The 20168-nt window shown below is 33.8% G+C and overlaps 1 protein-coding gene across 4 annotated transcripts in view; it reads left to right on the forward strand.

Moving 5' to 3' along the window:
* The first annotated feature begins 2104 nt into the window (after positions 1-2104).
* The window catches only part of LOC132739716 (DNA fragmentation factor subunit alpha-like), a 42844-nt gene continuing 24780 nt past the window's right edge, over positions 2105-20168 (forward strand). Inside the window, exons 1-2 of one of the 4 annotated variants that reach the window (XM_060727501.1) lie at positions 2105-2244; positions 12945-13065. In XM_060727501.1, coding sequence (XP_060583484.1) covers positions 12969-13065 — 97 coding nt within the window. In that variant the 5' untranslated portion in view covers positions 2105-2244; positions 12945-12968. Of the gene's footprint in view, positions 2245-2431; positions 2455-5943; positions 5965-6191; positions 6216-12944; positions 13066-20168 lie in introns of those variants that run through there. The other 3 variants (XM_060727500.1, XM_060727504.1, XM_060727502.1) reach the window with 3 other exon arrangements.

Consider the following 20168-nt stretch of genomic DNA (forward strand, 5'->3'; position numbering starts at 1 on the left):
AAAAGTACTGGGAGCATTGGTAAGACCAAATCCCATTCTTTACACTCATAAAAACCTAAAGGACCTACACTAAAAGCTGTCTTTTCTCGATTTTCTTCAGCAATTTCCACCTGGTAATAACCACTACGTAATCTAATTTAGAATAATATTTTGTATTAACTAAAGAATCCAATAAATCATCAACTGTAGGTAATGTGTATGAGTCTTTGACAGTACGCTTGTTCAGCTGTCTGAAAGCAATACAAAAACGCAAAGAATTATCTTTTTTCCTAACTAAAACAATATTACTATAGTAAGGTGACTGGCTTTCAGTTATAGCACCACATTCTACCATTTCCTTCAAATGTTGCCTTTCTTCTTCATACATAGCAGGTGGGATTCTGCGATAAGGTAACTTGAATGGTTTGTCATCTGTAAGAGTAAAATGGTGTTTGATTAAATCAGTTTTACCAATATCAGTTGAAGATTTTGAAAATATATGTTCCCATTTACCAATAACTTGCTGCAATCTCAAAAATTTCTCATCAGTTAGGTTTTCTTTATTGACCTTAATACCTTAATCCTGTAAAACTTGAAAAGATTTATTATAATTTGTTTCAGGTTTTGGATCTGATACTTCAGGTTTCCATGAATTCATAACCTTAACTCCTGAAAGTGAACAAAATACAGAATTAGGTTTGATTTTAATAACCTTGGCTGTCATGTTACAAACTCTGACAGGTGTCCTAGATGTAGTTCCAGCATTTTCAAGGGAAACAACTCTTGGACAAATATTTAAACGGTTTCTCAATTGCTTCAGTAATAGCAGTACATACACCATTTTTTCCTCACTAAACCTGAAATAGTGGTAACCTGAAACGGCTGAACAACAATTGGTGTTTTGCTAGTAGACTTAACTGAAATAAAATTGACACATTTCATAGCATCTACAGCTATTTTAAAAGGATCTGTTGAAGAAACATTTTCACCAACACTACAAAAACGTAAAACATTGGGACCAATAACACCAGGTACTGACTGTCGGTACTCGATCTGTATCAAAACCAAGTTTTGGGTCAACACTTTTAGTGTTGTCAGACCTGTAAGAAGAATTGAATTATTTGACTTAACATTAACATTCTGTTGATGACCATAGTTTCTGCTATGTTGTTGACCTCTACCTCTAAAGCTTCCTCTGCTGTAACCTGTGAAAGAATTTCTATTGTATCTTGAATAATTTCCTCTTTTGCCTGAAAAAGATCTATTATGACCTGAAAAAGATCTGTCATTAATTGAGGAATCTTGTTTCTTGCTTGTCTTTTTCAGGGGACTGCATTTTGGTCATCAAAGTGTCCATCTTTTTAGAAAGATCTTCAACCATCTTGTCCCTAGTATCTGAAACAGATTGACATTGAACTTTTGATAATTTATCTGATGTTAAAAGCTCTTGTTCTGCAGCTCTAACTTCTCGCAGTAACCTTATAATCAGAAATAATATCATACTATGACTTTATATAGTTAATAACTTCAGCTTTTCATCCAAAATTTAGATTTTAACATGTCATTTCTAGATGAGTGGCTGACGTGACCTCTTTTAACTGCAACCTGCAATAAAATTTCTAACCTACAACCATATGAAGTCACATTCTCAGAGGGCTTCTGTGATTCACTATAACAAGATTGCATGGCAGATTCATTTGTAGAAACATTCCTAAATAATGTATCAAGTTTATTTAAAATATCAGAAAAAGTTGCCTTTTCTCCCAATGGTATAAGAACTTGTCTGGCTGAACGTCGTAATGATTTACGAATAACCTGTATTTAATGAAATTTTCTGTCAAAGAAGAATCTGATAAGAGACATTTATAGTCTCATATATCGCCAAACATCATACGTAACATCACCTTTCAAGGTAGGAACTTCACCTGAAAAGAATGGTAATTTTACATAATTAATTAATGTAACCGAACTAAGTGATCAACATTCATTTTTGGAAAAAATAAGATATCTACTTCAAAGTGTGAGAGACAGGTCGATATACTATTTATTGGCCGGTCTCTTTCACAAGAGACCGGGAGAGAGACCGGAAAATACCAATGGGAGGCCGGCGAACTCCTCATTACTGTACTGATCAGGGGAAGTAACTGCTGCGGGAAGTTTAGCCGGCGAGTAGTATCGATTCGCCACATTAACGATTCGCAATTTAACGATTCGCCACAGTGAAATAGCGATTCGCCACAGTATACAATAATTTTAGTTTGACTGGTCAGTGGCATTTTTTTTAAAATAATTTTATCCTGTTCTTTGAAAAAATGCCATACAGTCTGGGACATACGATAACATCACAGATATATGCTCAGATGCTACTGCAGTAGCCCAACAAATTGTGCGCTTTAGGGCTTTTTTTGTATATTCGGTGGTCGCCCTTCGCCCTTGTAAAGACAGACATCTATGAAATATCAGATTATAAAATCGGTCTGTCTTGCCGTCGAAATATTGAGACTAATGCTAGATCTACTGTTATAACAGGAATTTCATTTTCGATTATAATAATCATCTGTACAGTACAGTACTGTATACAGTACAGTAAAGAGTTAAGCAGGGTACCACTAAAATACGCAACGGAGATTTTTTGGCGCAACGGACGCAACGGGCGCAACGGAGATATTTTTTTTTAGAAAAACCGGCACAACGCCTTTTTTAAAGTCAATGTGCTATATTTAAGCATCTAAAATGATTGTTTAGCACTATTAAGTAAGTATGTTTTAAAATGTTTCATAAATTGTATATGTTTAATTGCACTGAAGGGTTATATGCCTGGCGAAATGGAAATTTCATGGCGCAACGGAGATATTTTTTTAGAAAAACCGACACAACGCCTTTTTTAAAGTCAATGTGCTATATTTAAGCATCTAAAATGATTGTTTAGCACTATTAAGTAAGTATGTTTTAAAATGTTTCATAAATTGTATATGTTTAATTGCACTGAAGGGTTATATGCCTGGCGAAATGGAAATTTCATGGCGCAACGGAGATATTCTTTTAGAAAAAACCGACACAACGCCTTTTTTAAAGTCAATATGCTGTATTTGAGCATCCAAAATGATTGTTTAGCACTTTTAAGTAAGTATGTTTTAAAAGGTTTCATAAATTGTATATGTTTAATTGCACTGAAGGGTTATATGCCTGGCGAAATGGAAATTTCATGGCACAACGGAGATATTTTTTTAGAAAAAAACCGACACAACGCCTTTTTTAAAGTCAATATGCTGTATTTGAGCATCTAAAATGATTGTTTAGCACTATTAAGTAAGTATGTTTTAAAAGGTTTCATAAATTGTATATGTTTACACTGAAGGATTATATATGCCTGGCGAAATGGAAATTTCATGGCGCAACGGAGATAATTTTGGAAAATCGGCACAACGTATGTACTAATATATGAAATTAATTAACACTGGTCAATGTTATTTGAATAAATAAATTTAAAAAAAGGTTAAAAAACCTTAATCGTATATCAAATAATCAAATAGCTGCAATGATGATGTTGTAAAGGATTGTGTGCCGGTGAAATGGTCATTTTGTCTGCGCAACGGAGATTTTTTTTTTGGCGCAACGGAATTTAAAAAGAAAACAATGTTTGTCCTAATTAAGTAGTAATATGAAGAAGTAAATCATTAAAGATATTAACTGAATTACTAAAGTGGTGTAATATTAATTTAAAAATGGAATTAAATACGTTTTTATCGTTATGGCTGACACTGAAAGACAAGTATGGATATTTACAATCTGTTTCATTTTTTTCCCGTTCAATCCGTTATGTTTACGAAAAGTACTGTAATAGCTTTTCTATACATAATTTTCAGAATTTTACTTGAAAAATACGAAAAGTCCGTAATGCATACGCTGTGGACTTTTTAATGTAATCTTAACAATAAATTACCAAATTTCAACAAAAAGCTGCTTAATGGCTTTACTGCTGCACTTTATTTGTTAAAAGCATGACCAGTAGCAAGCAATTTGCTAACCATATTACATTACCTTTTTAGTAATGATTGAAATATTTTATGCATTTTTAAAATTAAAAATAGTAACTATACAAAATATTAATTGTTTGATGAAATTATTAAAATAGTAAAACGACATGCATGTAGAATTTGATGTTCTTTCTATTTCCATTTTAAAACAGTGAAAACACATAAAATAATTAAATTGAACGTTACTTACCAATCAGAAAACCCCGTTAAAATCAAATGCAGCTACTGTTTATTTAGCGAAACAACAGCAATTTGGTGATTTGAAGAATGTTTATCACGGGTGTTAAGTACCGATAATTAAATTACCAATGACACGTGGTTGATGTTTATTAGACACGCGTTTTCACACCATTTAAATAATGTAAGAGGAACGTGTATTGACTTTAAGGTATTAAATATTTTTTATAACTTGTTATTGTCGAAAATATTGCTTTTGAAGCTTATAACCAAACTATGAGAAAACAATGTGTATATATAATGTGAGACGTAATAGAACATTTTGGAGTCTGAATCCGCCACTGATGACGGTCAAATTTTCTATTACAAGTGTTAAAAACATTATTAACAACACCCGTGCCATACACGTGCACGATACGTTGCTAATTGCTAACAATTCTCGCATAATTGATTACCTTAAAAATTTTAAATTGTCAGTATCATAATAATGAAATATTTGGATTGCTTTTGATGAAATATACAATGTATACGCAACAAACAATTATTGAAAAAGTACACAATGATTAATGAAAGATAATAAATTAATAAAATAATATGATATGATAAAACTGTTATGATAATCCCCGTTGCGCCGAAATATTCCATTTTGCCGTAATTTAAATATCTTTTACAATATCCTATTTTCAAAATTTTCTAAAAAAAAGGAAAGTAAATCATTTTTAAAAGACTGTCACTTATTATTCTCAAATTCTTAAGTTATGTTCAAACATAAGATCTACCCGTTATGAAAATCTTCATTTTCCGTTGCGCCGAAATTATGTCCATTTCGCCGTCCATTTAGAATCTGATATATTCAGTCTTCTACTTAATAAAATCAAACTTATACAGTATATGTAAAAAAAATGTATGAATATCAACAATACCAAATAATCAATCGGCGCAACGGAGTTTATGAAAGGTATAACAACAATACAATGAATGTTTATAATAAAAAAAATACTGAACATTGATTCTGTAATATCAACATATGAGTTTATTTAGTATATACTAATGCAAATTCAATTAAAAATTATGTATAGAAAAGCTATTACAGTACTTTTTGTAAAAATAACGAATTGAACGGGAAAAAATGAAACAGATTGTAAAATCCATACTTGTCTTCCAGTGTCAGCCATAACGATAAAAACGTATTTAATTCCATTTTTAAATTAATAAAACAGACTTTTATTACACCACTTCAGTAATTCAGTTAATATCTTTAATGATTTACTTCGTCATATTACTACTTAATTAGGCCATTTTAAATTCTGTTGCGCCAAAAAAAAAAAAAAATCTCCGTTGCGCAGACAAAATGTCCATTTCGCCGGCACACAATCCTTTACAACATCAACATTGCAGCTTATACGATTAAGGTTTTTAAATTTTTTTTATTTATTGATTCAAATAACATTGGTGTTAATTAATTTCATATATTAGTACATACGTTGTGCCGATTTTCCAAAATTATCTCCGTTGCGCCATGAAATTTCCATTTCGCCAGGCATATAACCCTTCAGTGCAATTAAACATATACAATTTATGAAACATTTTAAAACATACTTACTTAATAGTGCTAAACAATCATTTTAGATGCTTAAATATAGCACATTGACTTTAAAAAAAGGCGTTGTGCCGGTTTTTCTAAAAAAAATATCTCCGTTGCGCCCGTTGCGTCCGTTGCGCCAAAAAATCTCCGTTGCGTATTTTAGTGGTACCGAGTTAAGCAGATTCTGTAAAATTCATTAAACAGTTAAAAATATCATTTTATTCAAAATCATAAATTTCCTCTTAGAAATGTAATATTAAATTTAACATTTTACAGTAGATCTACTGTATTGGAAAAGAAATTGAATTGTGAACATTTCTGTCAAAAATCTCAAATAAAAATAATTGGGAGTGAAACGTCTACAGTACTGTGCTGTATCTTTGGGTAGTGAAATGTCTGGCATTCAAACCGGACCTAAGTATATATAAGTGTGTCAGGTTTGACAGTATACTGCACATCTTTCTCTTTTCTAAAGAGACTAAAATATATCAAAAATAACAATACAAGTTTGTGATAACTAAAAACATACTGAAAATATTTTAATGAAACTTGAAAAATAGATACATGGCAGTTACATGATGGATATGATATGCACATCAGTTTAAGCTCATATATAGGGAGTATTATTGAGAGCTGGCCTCCTACTGACACCCTGAGCATTGGTGACCCTGTCCAGATTTCTGATTAAAGTTTTTACGCAGTGAAATTTTGGGAATTTAACCCATACCCATACCCATGGAATTAGGAATTTCAGCAATATTTTGTTAAAAATTGGGAAAAATGCTAGACTGAAAATTTGCAATGACTAAATGAATGCAAACAATCACTGTCTATGAGTAGGATGCCATCTTCTAACATTTAAGCACTATAACAGTGAAGAAGCCCTTATATTTTCAAAGATTTTACAGTTTTTTATTCAGTAACTTTCGATTGGGAATTTTTTTCTGTGGATTGGGAAAATGATATACTATTTTCAAGTGGGAATATGACCCAATATTGGCTATAAAACAAGCTCAAAAAGTCCCGGACAGTAATTGATTGATAATAATTGATAACATTCAAAAGTTAAACTGTATCATGTGAAAAAAAGGCACCCTTTGAATTTAAATAGTTTCCTGTTAAAACTGATAGTAATAAATGTTAACCAAATTGTAATCATAATTACTAACTGAATTTAAGCGGCAATTGATTAATTAATTACAATTAATATAATCAATTTTGGGCAAGGTTTTCAATACATGATGATTTATATATATATGTAGTGTAATCATCATCGGCAATCAATTAGAAAGTTGATTTCGATTAACGATTACCCCAGGTCTGGTGTCTGTATGTGTCTCACAGTGTTATATAGATTATTATAGTGAACTTAAAAATCTTCATGTTAAAAACCAATTTCAACCAAACTTGACAGGATTGAAAATCTGGTTGTCATGGCAACCAAAAGGAATTATAGGAAGAAATTAAAAAAATTTGCTTGTCAAGAACCACAAGGTCTAGAGCATAGATATTTTGCAGAAGGCCTCACCCAAGATTGTTCAAAATATAACCCTTGGGTTAAAATTGGTCCTGTCTGGGGGTCATGTGTTTTCCTTACATGTATATATAGTAAAACTGTTAAAATCTTCTTCAGAAATTTCAGTGCTAAAGCTTAGATATTTAGCACGATTCAAACACACTGTCTTGTAGACCTCTACAAAAATTATTAAAGCTATAGGCCTGGGGTCAAAACTGCCCTGCCCAAGGGGTCATTGGTTTTCTTTGTATACATAGAGTTATTACTTTAAAGTTCCTCTTTTTGAAAACTGCAAGGGTTACTAGATCTTAGATATTTAGCATGAAATTGGTTTTTAATGTCTACCTTAAACCTCTACAAAAAGTGTCCAAACTATACCCCTGGGGTCAAAGTTGGCCCTGGCTTGGGGGTTATATACATTTAATTTTAGTAAATAATTTAAAAACCATTCTTCTAAAACTGTAAAGGTAAGGGCTTAGTTAGAGCTTAGTGTCTAGCCTGAAACATTTTCAAATGGACAATTTTTTTTCATATAATAGCCCTCTGTCAAAATTGACCCAGCCTCAGTGCAAGGGGAGGGGGAGGGAAGGGCATGGGTTTATGTTTTCCTTTCATACATATAGGGATTAATACTTAAAAAATGTTTGTTTAAAACAACAATCATGAGCTATAGCTTAGATATTAAGCATGAAACATTGTCTAGTGGACCTCTACAAATATTGTTCAAATTTTAGTCAAATGGGATTAAAATTTTCTTCACCCTGTGGGTCATGGGTTATCCCTATATAATATAAGTGTCATTCAATAAGTTTTGATAATGTTTTTGTCTTTCATTTTAAAATGATGAAACTTTGTATGTTTGACAAGCTACTAAATGACGTAAATCACGTTCCTGTGCGAGGTATGACATCACATATATAATATATTATGACGTCATTTGAACGTTGCTCAAGCATCATGGCTGCTTTGAACAGGGTGTATATGTAAAGATAGAGTTTTTGAGAGGAAAAATGGGAAAGGAAATCCATAACAGTTATGTGAAGCTTGTGGTTAATCTGCTGTTTCATTTAATACAGATTATAGATGGATAAGGCGATTTGCAGATGGAAAATTTGATGTTTCTGATGACCTCTATAGCGGACAGTCAGTTGAGGTTACAGACAATTTAAGTTCCATGTTGAAAAGTAAGTGACCGAATGAAGATCGGCGATAAACATGCGAGGAATTAGCTGAAAGTTTTGGTATTTCTGTTGGGTCAATTCCTACAATTCTGACACGTCTAACGATATGAAGGCAAACAGTATTTAAACCCCATTGTGGCTATAGATGAGACATGGCTTCGTAGCTATGAACCCAAATTTAAGTCACAGTCCTCCGAATTGGCACACTCCAGGGTCGCTAAGGCCAACCTGAAACAGCTCACAGTTATAGCCTATGATAATGGCGGTGTAATGGCGTCGGATTATGCTCCTCATGGACATACAGTTAACAGAAAGTATTATGAAACATTTTTGAAAGAGAAATTGAGACCAGCTATCAGGAAAAAATGACCAGTGCTCTTAAAGTATGGGGTTCTGTTATTTCATGACAACTCAAATCCGTACCAAGTGACGTCAAAAATCAAGGAATATAACTGGAAAGTGTTGCCTCACCCTCCTTATTTGCCAGACATGAGTCCCTGTGACTATGACCTTTTCCCTAAACTCAAAATGCCACTCAGGGATGTTAGATTAAATGACTTAGAGAAACTTTAAGTTGCTATGGCCACAGAGCTTCAAAGAATCACATACAGTTGCGTACCAATGGGAATTGGTGATCTTCCACACAAATGGAAAGTGGTTGTTAGAATTACAGGGGTAGTTATTTTGAAGGAATATAGATACGGTAAGGCGTGTATCACTTATAGTTTTCTTACAATAAGGCCTTTATCAAAACTTATTGAATGACCTTCGTATGATAAGTATGTTTTAAAAATCTTGTACTGAACAATGAAAGGCAAGAGCTTAGATATTTGGCATGAAACATTGTGTAGTGGACAGCTACAAAATATGCTCAAATTTTAGATAAAAGATAAAAGGTCTAGAAATGAAATAAGATTGAAATCAGATCAAAACATTAAAATATAAGTTGAAAAAAAAATATAGGATATTTTTTCTTGGAGACAGCTCTGTCGTGAAGGAGGTAGTCATGTCGCCAAGGAGATTGAGCTCTATGGTGGTAGTTGTGGTGTTCAGGTGTTACTTCTCTGCAACTACTGGCTAGAATTCAACGAAACTATCAATACCAAGATGAGATGCGCCACTGTTGAATTGATATGGGAACTATCGATACAAAATGGCAATTTGCATCTCATTGGCAGTCCAGATAATACTATTTGACACAGAGTTATGACCTCTGTTATTGCCCTGAATTTTTATCCTGTACAAAGAATATTACTGTTTATCACACACCTATGCAGCTTTTACGACTCCTTAAAAATGGTATTGCACGACTGCATATATTTTGATGTGACATCATTTTCGTTATATAAACATAGCATTAAGATGAGTTAAATGTCAACACAGAATTATGGCCCTTGATTAGATATGCAATATTTTATCTGCCCTTCATTACCAGTTTCTAAAATTATAAATGCAGCCACGAATAACTATTTTGCCATTATTTTCATGTGTTGCATAATGATTCACATTTAGCTGTGTCCTTTCGTTTTAAGTGTACTATTTAGAATATCTTCAACGATAGGATTTATAATTGTTCTTGCAGGCAACTCTGTTGTGTTGAAAAAATTGTCAGTTTTCCTCTGCTTCGGTTTTGAAGCAGCCATGACATATATCCATGTTAATAAATGCTTGCAATTATAATAAAAGGAAATCAAACAATATGTTTTGTCAAGCACCTACACTATAAAGACGTTATTTGACTGAACAGAATCAAAATAGTTTATATTGGCGGGTATTAATGGAAAAAAACAACAAAAAACACAGCCAACTGTAAAGTCAACTGTTTCAAAATGAAACAGCAAATAGGCTTCTAAATTTCCTCACGCATTTGATTTACAGCATGTGTAAATGAACACATCAAATTGGAAATCTTGTGCATAATTTTAGTTGATTTTGAAGCATAAAATAGGTTGATACTTGTTGTCTGGAACTCAAGTACATTTGTATATTTAAAGTAAAAGAAAAAACATATGTTTCTCTTAAACCATGAAGCTAAAGCTTAAATATTTGGCATAAAACATTGTCTAGTGAACTTGTACCAAGCAGAGCTGCATCAGTACTAGGGGTGTAGTACTTAAGTACCAGTACCAGTACTTGGCAAATTATGCAGTACCATTACCAGTACCAGTACTAGATTTTAGCTCGGTACTGCAGTACCAGTACATTTTTTGGTGAAGTAATTAAGTATCAGTACCATTACTTTTATATATTCATCAAAGTTTGAATAAATACAGTGTCAAACAAATAATTGCAAATATTATTCAGCAAAGTAATCATAATTTACTTTAAAGTTAACATAACATTTTTATAACTTTATAGTTTTAAACAATATTTACAACATATATTCATGTCATATCTAATTGTTTAGTTACCAGTCAACTGTATAAATACAATGCAAACATCTTTCATTTAAAACACAACAGTCTTTTGTTGCCTTTCACACCTTCACACCTATGTTCAATTTATACCAAAGTAAATAACAACTTTTTATTTTGCTAACAATATCACTTTTTTACACTTGAAATGGGATTATTTAGAATAGAAGAAATTAGTTAGTGTTTATTTTGCTCTTTTACAAGTAAATACAAAGTAATAAAAGATTTTAATAAGGATATTTTAGGGTAAAGAGTTATTGAGTCTGTTTAACTCAGTTTAATTTTTACTTAAAGTCTTTGGTGCTTTTTTATGATGAATACTATGTTAACATTTGAAGGAATATTGCAGCAAATTATCTATAGATTTGATAACTTACTTTTTCACAAAAATAAAATATAGTTAATGTAATTTACAGCTTTATTTTATGAGAAAAATTGATGCTATTTTTATCAGAACCAAAAGTACTGCCTAGTAATACAGTAGCAGTACCACTTTTTAAGACAGTACTGCAGTACCAGTACCAGTAGTAGCGAAATTTTGTAAGAGTAATTCAGTATCAGTACCAGTACTTGCAAAATCGCTGCAGTACATACTGCAGTACCAGTACCAGAAATGCAGCTCTGGTACCAAGTTCGTTAAAATTATAGCCGTGAATTGGTCTGCCCTTAGAGGTCATGGATTTTCTGATGTATGTAGAAAAACTTCTAAAACACCCAACCCTTGTTTTTCCTTAGAAAACCAGTGACTTCCATAGCAAACATTGGTTTCCACAGCAATTACATGTATTGACTTCTACATTAACCACTAACTTTTATGGCAACCATTGATTTTCCTCTAAGCAACTAGTGACTTCCATTACTTTCTTAAGCAACGAGTGACATTAATAGCAACCATTGACATTCCAAATCAACTAGTGACTTTCATAGTAACAATTGACTTTTCTTAGTGGCAAGTGACTTCTTTGGCAACCACTGACTTATATTAGAAAGAAAAAAATTCCAAAGCAGCCATTGTCATTTCTTAGCAACCAGTAACTTCCTTAGCAATCATTTACTTTGATTGTAAGTTAACCTTTTACTTCCATAGGAATCATTGACTTTCCTAAGGAACTAGTGACTTCCATAGCAAGCACTGACATTCGATAGCAACCAGTGACTTCCATAGTGACCATTTATTTCCACTGTTACCATTGACTTTCCATAGCAACTAGTGACTTCCAGAACAAACATTTATATTCCTTAGCAGCCAGTGACTTCCATAGCTCACATTGACTTTCCAAAGCTGCCAGTGACTTCCATGCATATATCCATAGCAAACATTTACTTCCACTGTTACCATTGATTTTTTATAGCAATCATTTAATTCCACTGCTACCATTGACTTTCCATAACCACTAGTAACTTCCATAATTTATATTCCGTAGCAACCAGTGACTTCGATAGCTCACATTGATTTTCCATATCAGCCAGTGATTTCAATAGCATTCAGTGACTTTCCAAAGCAACCATTGGCTTTCCTTAGCAACCAGTTACTTTTGTAGCCTCAATTGACTTTCGTAGCAACCATTGACTTTCCTTAGTAACTAGTGACTTCCATAGCAAGCATTGACTTTCATTTGCAGCCAGTGACTTTAAGAGCTGACATTGATAGAAACAATATTGATGTATCATTGATATTTTTATGTCGATCAATAATCGATATGCTTTTAAAAAAAATAAATTTGACTTATTGATTAAATGTTTAGAAATTAGGAAAATTCACCCAAAACATTTGTGTCCATGTCTAACATTATCTGTTGCTACATAAATGACATAGTGAAAATATTTCACAGAAATGATGACAAAAAGATGGTCTGGATAAAAATCATGCAATTGACTTTTATAAACAAGTCACACTGAACAGAACATGTTTTCAACTGAAATCATTTAAACAGGTATAAAAGTGAATGACAGACAAATAACAACTGAAAGAAATATTATTATGTTTTAAGTTGTGTTGATTGAAATTGTGAGGTTTCATTGTACAGTATATAAATATTTCTTTATATCACTCAGATAGTTTCAAGTGTCACAGCTAAAATGGCAGCTACATCAAGACCATATAAAGTATGGAGTGCAGATAGAAAGAAGAAGAAATCAGTAATTGCTTCCTCCTTAGAAGAACTTACTAGAAAAGGTTTGTTATTACATTAATTGTTATTTAGCTTACCAGAGCACAAAGTGCTCAAGGTGAGCTTTTGTCATCATAATTTGTATGGCGTCCATCATCCGTCAGTGCGTCCCTCGTCAACTTTTTATACAAACTACTTCTCAGAAACTACTGTGCCAAATTTGATGAAGTTTTCCTGGAATGTTTCTAGCATGAAGCTCTACTAAAATTTTCAAATGGTTCTGCTCAAAAAGAGCATCTCGGTCAGAAGGATTAATCAAAGCACAGAAGGCGCTGAATTTGTTTGGGTCTCAAAATGTCAGAAAGGTGAAGGTTGTAAGATTATAAACCAATTTGTTTTTGTATAGTGCCATCAATGCTTTCCAGCGTTTTAATTGTAGTTAATTGGCTAAAAGACTAATTGCAACACTGATATTCAATCCAATGTTTATTTGACTTAAACAATTTGAAAAAAAAAATGAGTTGCCTTAACTTGGATTTGAACTCCAGACCTCTCGCTTCCTAAGCGAGCGCAAACATCTCGGCCACGGTGAATTTATATGTTAACGGCCTGAAGAAAACATATTATTCTAAATTAGGGTTTGTAACGACGCTAACTGTTATTTAACACTTGTGTAAATAATCATGGCGCTTACTTTAAGCATGTATATATATAAAGAATAAAACAATATTAGAAATCTTCGACCATTCGGGAATTATTCTGCTTGAAAATTAATGCGCCTGTTATTTGACCATCTTTACGCAGTGATCTCCCCTGAATTTTTCGGCGTTAGTGTACATATAAAGGGAAGTAACCACTTCAAAAAAGCGGACTACTTTTGGCATTTGCAATTAACAGCATTAGAGTCTGAAATTTCGCTACCATTATTTGTTTTGTCTGACGACCCAAACAAATAAAAACAGATTTTTAAAATGAAATCTTTAAAATCTTCTTTTCTGAAAGTGCAAGGCCTAGAGCTTAGATATTTTTTGTGTGTAGGATCATCTCATGAAACTCTACAAAAATTGTTCAAGTTATAGCCTGGGGGTCAATAAGTTCTAATTGGCCATGCCCCAGGAGGGTCATTGATTTTTAGCTCACCTGTCACAAAGTGACATGGTGAGCTTTTGTGATGGCTTTTCGTCCGTCTTCCGTCCGTAAACTTTTACTTTAAACAACATCTCCTCATAAACCGCTAAGCCAATTTCATTCGAACTCCACAGGAATGTTCCTTAGGTAGTCAACTTTAAAAATTGTTCAAAGAATTTAATTCCAACCAGAACTCTGGTTGCCAAGAAAAAACTTAAATCTTCTTTCAGAAAAGCGTAAGAGCTAGAGGTTAAATATTTGGCATGAAACATTGTCTAGTCAGTGTCTACCAAGTTTGTTCAAATAAATGCCCTTGGGTCAAAATTGGCCCCACCCCGGGGGGTCATTGATTTTTCTTATTCGTATATAGTAAAAACTTAGTAAGCCCCAGATATTAAGCATGAAACATCTTCTAGTGGGTGTCTACCAAGTTTGTTCAAATAAAAGCCCTGGGGTGAAAATTGGCCAAGCCCCAGGTGGTCATTGTTTTTCCCTTTATGTATATAGTAAAAACTTTAAAAAATCTTTTTCTAAAAAACCCTAAGAGCTAGAGCTAAGATATTTAGCATGAAACATCTTCTAATGGGTGTCTACCATTTTTGTTCAAATAATGGCCCTGGGGTCAAAATTGCCCCGCCCCGGGGATCATTGATTTTCCTTATATGTATATAGTAAAAACTGAAAAAATCTTTTTTTAAAAAGCCCAAATAGCTTTAGATATTAAGCTTGAAAAATCTTCTAGTGGGTGTCTACCAAGTTTGTTTAAATAAAAGCCCTGGGGTCAAAATTGGCCCCGCCCCTTGGATCCTTGATTTTCCTTGTATGTATATAGTAAAAACTTAAAAAATCTTCTTTTAACAAACCAAAGAGCTAGAGTTTAGATATTAAGCATGAACTATTTTCTAGTGAGTGTCTACCAAGTTTGTTCAAATAAAAGCCCTGGGGACAAAATTGGCCCCGCCCTGAGAATTTCAGCGTATATTGTTATGTACCTGGTTGCCAATCAGTCTGTCTGTCCATCCATCAATCTGTCCATCCATTGGTCTGTTAGCAGGTTTTCTTAGTGTACTGTCTGTATTTTTTAACCGGTGGAAGGTAATTAAAACTACTTTGCAGAAATGTTAACCATAATGAGATTGTGTTAAAATCGCAGGTTTGACCTTTCTGAGGTTAAGGTCACACTTTGTCTGCACTGTATCTTTTGAACCAATAGAAAGAAATTAAAACTTTTTGGCAGAAATATTCCTTTTATTCAGACGGTGTGCAGAACACAAGTTTGGACTTCTACGATCAAAGTTGGCCCCGCCCTGGGAATAAATTGATTTTTATAAACTTATATAGTCTTATATAGTCTGTATCTTTTGAACCGGTGGAAGGAAATTGAAACTACTTGGCAGAAATGTTGACCATAATTGGATGAAGTTCAGAGCCCAGGTTTGAACTTTCTCAGGTCAAGGTCATATTTAGTCATTTTGTATCAATATCAAAATTTTGTGTCCATTCTGTATCTTTTGAACCCATAGAAAGGAATCAAAACTTTTTGGCAGGAATATTACTTATATTGAGATGGTGTGCAGAACACAAGTTTGGACTTCCTAAGATCAAAATTAGCCCCACCCTGGGGATTAATTGATTTTGTAGACTTATCTGTATCTTTTGAACCGGTGGAAAGAAATTGAAACTACTTTGCAGAAATGTTAACCATAATGTGACCATGTGCAGAGCACATGTTTGACTTTCTTCAGGTCAAGGTCAAGGTTACACTTAGTCATTTTGTATCAATTTCAAAAATTTATGTCCACTCTATTTCTTTTAAACTGATATTTAGTATTGAATTAAATCTATTTGGCAGAAATATTTATATTACTGAGATGTGCAGAGGGTAGTTATGGACTACCTCATAGAGCATAACATGAAATCTACTGGTTGGAATTTTATACAAGTTTGTACAATCGTCAAGTATATTAAAAGGAAGCACAGTGCACAGGAATCATAATTCTTTCTGGACTCATTTTAGAGTTATTGCCCTTTGTTACTTTTTACTTGTCTAGTGCATCACTTGAAAATCAATGGTTGGAATTCAATGCAACTTCATACAATGGTCAAGCGCAGTTAAATGAAGTGCAGTGCTCAAGAATAATGACTCTATTTGGACTAATTACATAGTTATTGCCCTTTGCTACTTTTTTTGTCAAAAACTAATAGATGGAAATCATTGAAACTTCATACAATGGTCAAGCGCAGTGAGATGAAGTGCAATGCACTAGAACCATAACTCTATTTGGACTAATTACATAGTTATTGCCCTTTGTTACTTTTTCTTGTCCAGTGCATAACTTTAAAACTAGTTGTTGGAATTCAATACAACTTCATACAGTGGTCAAGGGCAATGGAGGAATTGCAGTGTACAATAACCATAACTCCATCTTCAGTATTTGCAGAGCTATTGCCCTTTGTTCCTTTTCCTTGTCCGGTGCATAACTTAAGAACTAATGTTTGGAATTCATTACAACTTCATACAATGGTCAAGCGCAATGAGAGGAAGCGCAGTGCTCAAGAACCGTAACTCTTTCTGGACTTATTACAGAGGAATTCAATAAAACTTCATCAGTGGCCAACCACAGTGAAAGGAAATGCAATGTACAAGAACCACAACTATCTTTAATAATAAATTGCCCACAACCATAACACTATTTCAATTCTTTTACAAAGTATTCTGTATTTAAGTTATTTCCTCATTTCCGAAGCAGTCTTGCGGGGGTATTAATCACATTTAGTGATAGCTCAAGTTGAAAGAAAAACATGTTGCAGACAAATGTAATAAATGGGTATCCTCTCTGTTTAAAGATTATTTTTAGCTCGACTATTCGATAAGAATAAGTAGAGCTATTGCAGTCACCCGAGCGTCGGCGTCAGCGTCTGCGTCGGCGTAACCACTTATGTTAAAGTTTTTGTAATAGTTCAAATATTTTCAAAGTTCATTGACATATGACTTGGAAACTTTGCACACTTGTTCACCATCATGACCTCAACCTGTAGACAGGAGGAGGTAACTCTATCAAGCATTTTGACAGAATTATGCCCCTTTTACGACTTAGAATTTATGTTAAAGTTTTTGTAATAGTTCAAATATTTTCAAAGTCCATTGACATATGGCTTTGAAACTTTGCACACTTGTTCACCATCATGACCTCAACCTGTAGACAGGAGGCGGTAACTCTATCAAGCATTTTGACAGAATTATGCCCCTTTTTCGATTTAGAATTTATGTTAAAGTTTTTGTAATAGTTCAAATATTTTCAAAGTCCATTGACATATGGCTTTGAAACTTTGCACACTTGTTCACCATCATGACCTCAACCTGTAGACAGGAGGAGATAACTCTATCAAGCATTTTGACAGAATTATGCCCCTTTTTCGACTTTTTTATGTTAAAGTTTTTGTAATACCTCAAATATTTTCAAAGTCCATTGACATATGGCTTTGAAACTTTGCACACTTGTTCACCATCATGACCCCAACCTGTAAACAGGAGGAGGTAACTGTATCAAGCATTTTTTTTTACTATCAAGCACTAAGAATAGTCGAGCGTTGCTGTCCTACCGACAGCTCTTGTTGATAATTTTAAATTCTATTTTCTTAAAACAACTTTGCTTTCGGGCATATATTGCCATGTCATCTCAAAAAGTATTTGTGGTATCAACTTGAAACTTCATAGGTGGATAGATCTTATTGAGGAGGAATGTTATGCACAAGAATGATAACTCTACCTTTTATTATTTTTGAGTTATTGCCCTTTGTTATTTTTAGCTCGACTATACGAAGTATATGGAGAGCTGTCCTACTCGCCCCGGCGTCGGTGGTGGCGTCCGCGTCCAGATTTCAGATTAAAGTTTTGGTGCAGTAAAATTTTTTTCACTATAACTTTGTCATTTCTTAAGGTATCAACTTCAAACTTCAAATATATGTTCCTTATCATCAACCACATCTTATGTGACAAGGTTCATAACTCTAGCACCAATATTTTCAGATTTATCTCCCCTTGAACTTAGAATTTTCCTTAAAAAATACTATTTTTTACTGTTAGGGTAAATCCCGGTAAATACGGACAATTCGGTAAATACGGACGCGAGCAACATAAATATCATTATCACCAGCGCTTGACAAACTGTAATGTCTATTAATGACGATGTCGCTTCTTTTAATATTCGTGTTCGAATATATTTAACAGTGATGATGTCATAAGGTATGTATGACGTCATTTCCTTTCTTTTAAACCAACCATCTACGCTTCCAGGCTATTTTTTTCAACATTTAAATCGAAGTTATACCAGTCACCTTGGTTTTGAGGTCTCAGATTTAAATTTATTGTATAGCCTTCTCTTTAAATTTGATAGATTTTTCTTAAATTACATTTATTTTTTTGAAAAATGTACTTGCACAAGACATTTTAAGATTAACTAAATAGATATTTGCAAAAAATAAATCGTCCGTATTTTTCCTACGACTTTTTCTTCAGTACTGAAAATACGGACAACCTGATCGAAGAGCAATTACGAGATTCAAATAAAAAAAATAAAGGCATTTTCTCAATTTTCAATGCATAGAACTGACAATGTTTTATAACAATAAACAACTACTCTTAATCTATCTTATAATCATTGCACACGCGCTGAATTTCAAACCTGATCCTTAATATGGGCTATAATTACAAGGCCACTTCCTCAAGGCGACTTCATCATGCTAAATTTATACCATTTTAATCTGTTTCTAATTTACCTATTATTCAAACATATCTTAATCAAACCACTTATATCTTGGTCTGTCAAAAGGACATATTTATTTTCCTTTGCTCTTCACTCTTTGACAATTTTCATTATAACTATAATTATATTATTTCATCATCCCAACCATTCCTTCTTTTTCAGGATGCCTAAAAAGTATACTTATAAAAATAGGGGGAAAACTATGAAATATGAACAAACGTCCCTAGAAAACGCCGTTCGAGCTGTTGAAGCCGGGATGTCGGTACGAAATGCGGCAAAACAGTTTAATGTGCCGAGGTCAACCATCGGTGACCGCAAGTCCGGAAAGCATGGTCTGAACACAATTCATGGCAGACCACCAGCATTACCTGCTACTGTAGAAGCAAAAATTGTAGGTAGCATAAAGGCAGCTGCTAAACTTAGAGTTGGCCTTAGCCGTAAACAAATCTTGAGAAGAACACATGTGTTGTGCGACCGGCTTAAGATTAAGTCCAGTTATAATGATTTCAAAGCTGGAAAAGCATGGTTCGAAGGTTTAAAGCGCCGATTCCCGGACCTTGTTTTGAGAAAGCCCGAAAAATTGTCTTCTGTAAGGGCACGCATGTTAAATCCAGAAGTGCTTGGAAAGTACTTTGATACACTAGAGTCAGTTGTTGCTGCAAATAATCTGCTGGATAAGTCGCAATACATCTGGAATTGCGATGAATCCGGCTTTAATATGGAGCATAATCCAGTCAAGATTTACGCTGAAAAAGGAGAGAAATCAGTTGTGAGCAGGACCAGTAACAAGTCATCAAATATTACGTTGATGGCTTGCGTTAACGGTGCAGGTGATCGCATGCCTCCCATGTTTATTACCAAAGGTAAAACCAAACGGTCTTTACTCGGATTCAATACCCTTGGAGCGCCTGATAATTCTGTATGGACGTTTCAACAGAATGGATGGATAACAGATGACATTGCTGAAGAGTGGTTTGACACAGTTTTTCTGAAACACTGTGGTCCTGATCGCCCGCAGCTTCTCATAATGGATGGCCATGGGTCGCATGAGAGTTTGGCTATAATAGAGCGGGCTATTGAAGAGAATATTGTCCTCCTGAGTTTACCACCCCATTGTACACATTTTCTCCAACCCTTAGACCGCACAGTCTTTGGGCCGTTGAAAAAGGCATACAATGATGCATGTTCTTCTTTTTTGCAGGAAAATGTTCTACATGTAGTTGACAAATGGACATTTCCTGCTCTATTCTCACTTGCTTGGGAGAAAGCTGTGT

The sequence above is a fragment of the Ruditapes philippinarum genome, unplaced genomic scaffold (genome assembly GCF_026571515.1).
Source record: "Ruditapes philippinarum isolate M1 unplaced genomic scaffold, ASM2657151v2 ctg431_1_1_1_1, whole genome shotgun sequence".
Taxonomy (NCBI): Eukaryota; Metazoa; Mollusca; class Bivalvia; order Venerida; family Veneridae; genus Ruditapes; species Ruditapes philippinarum.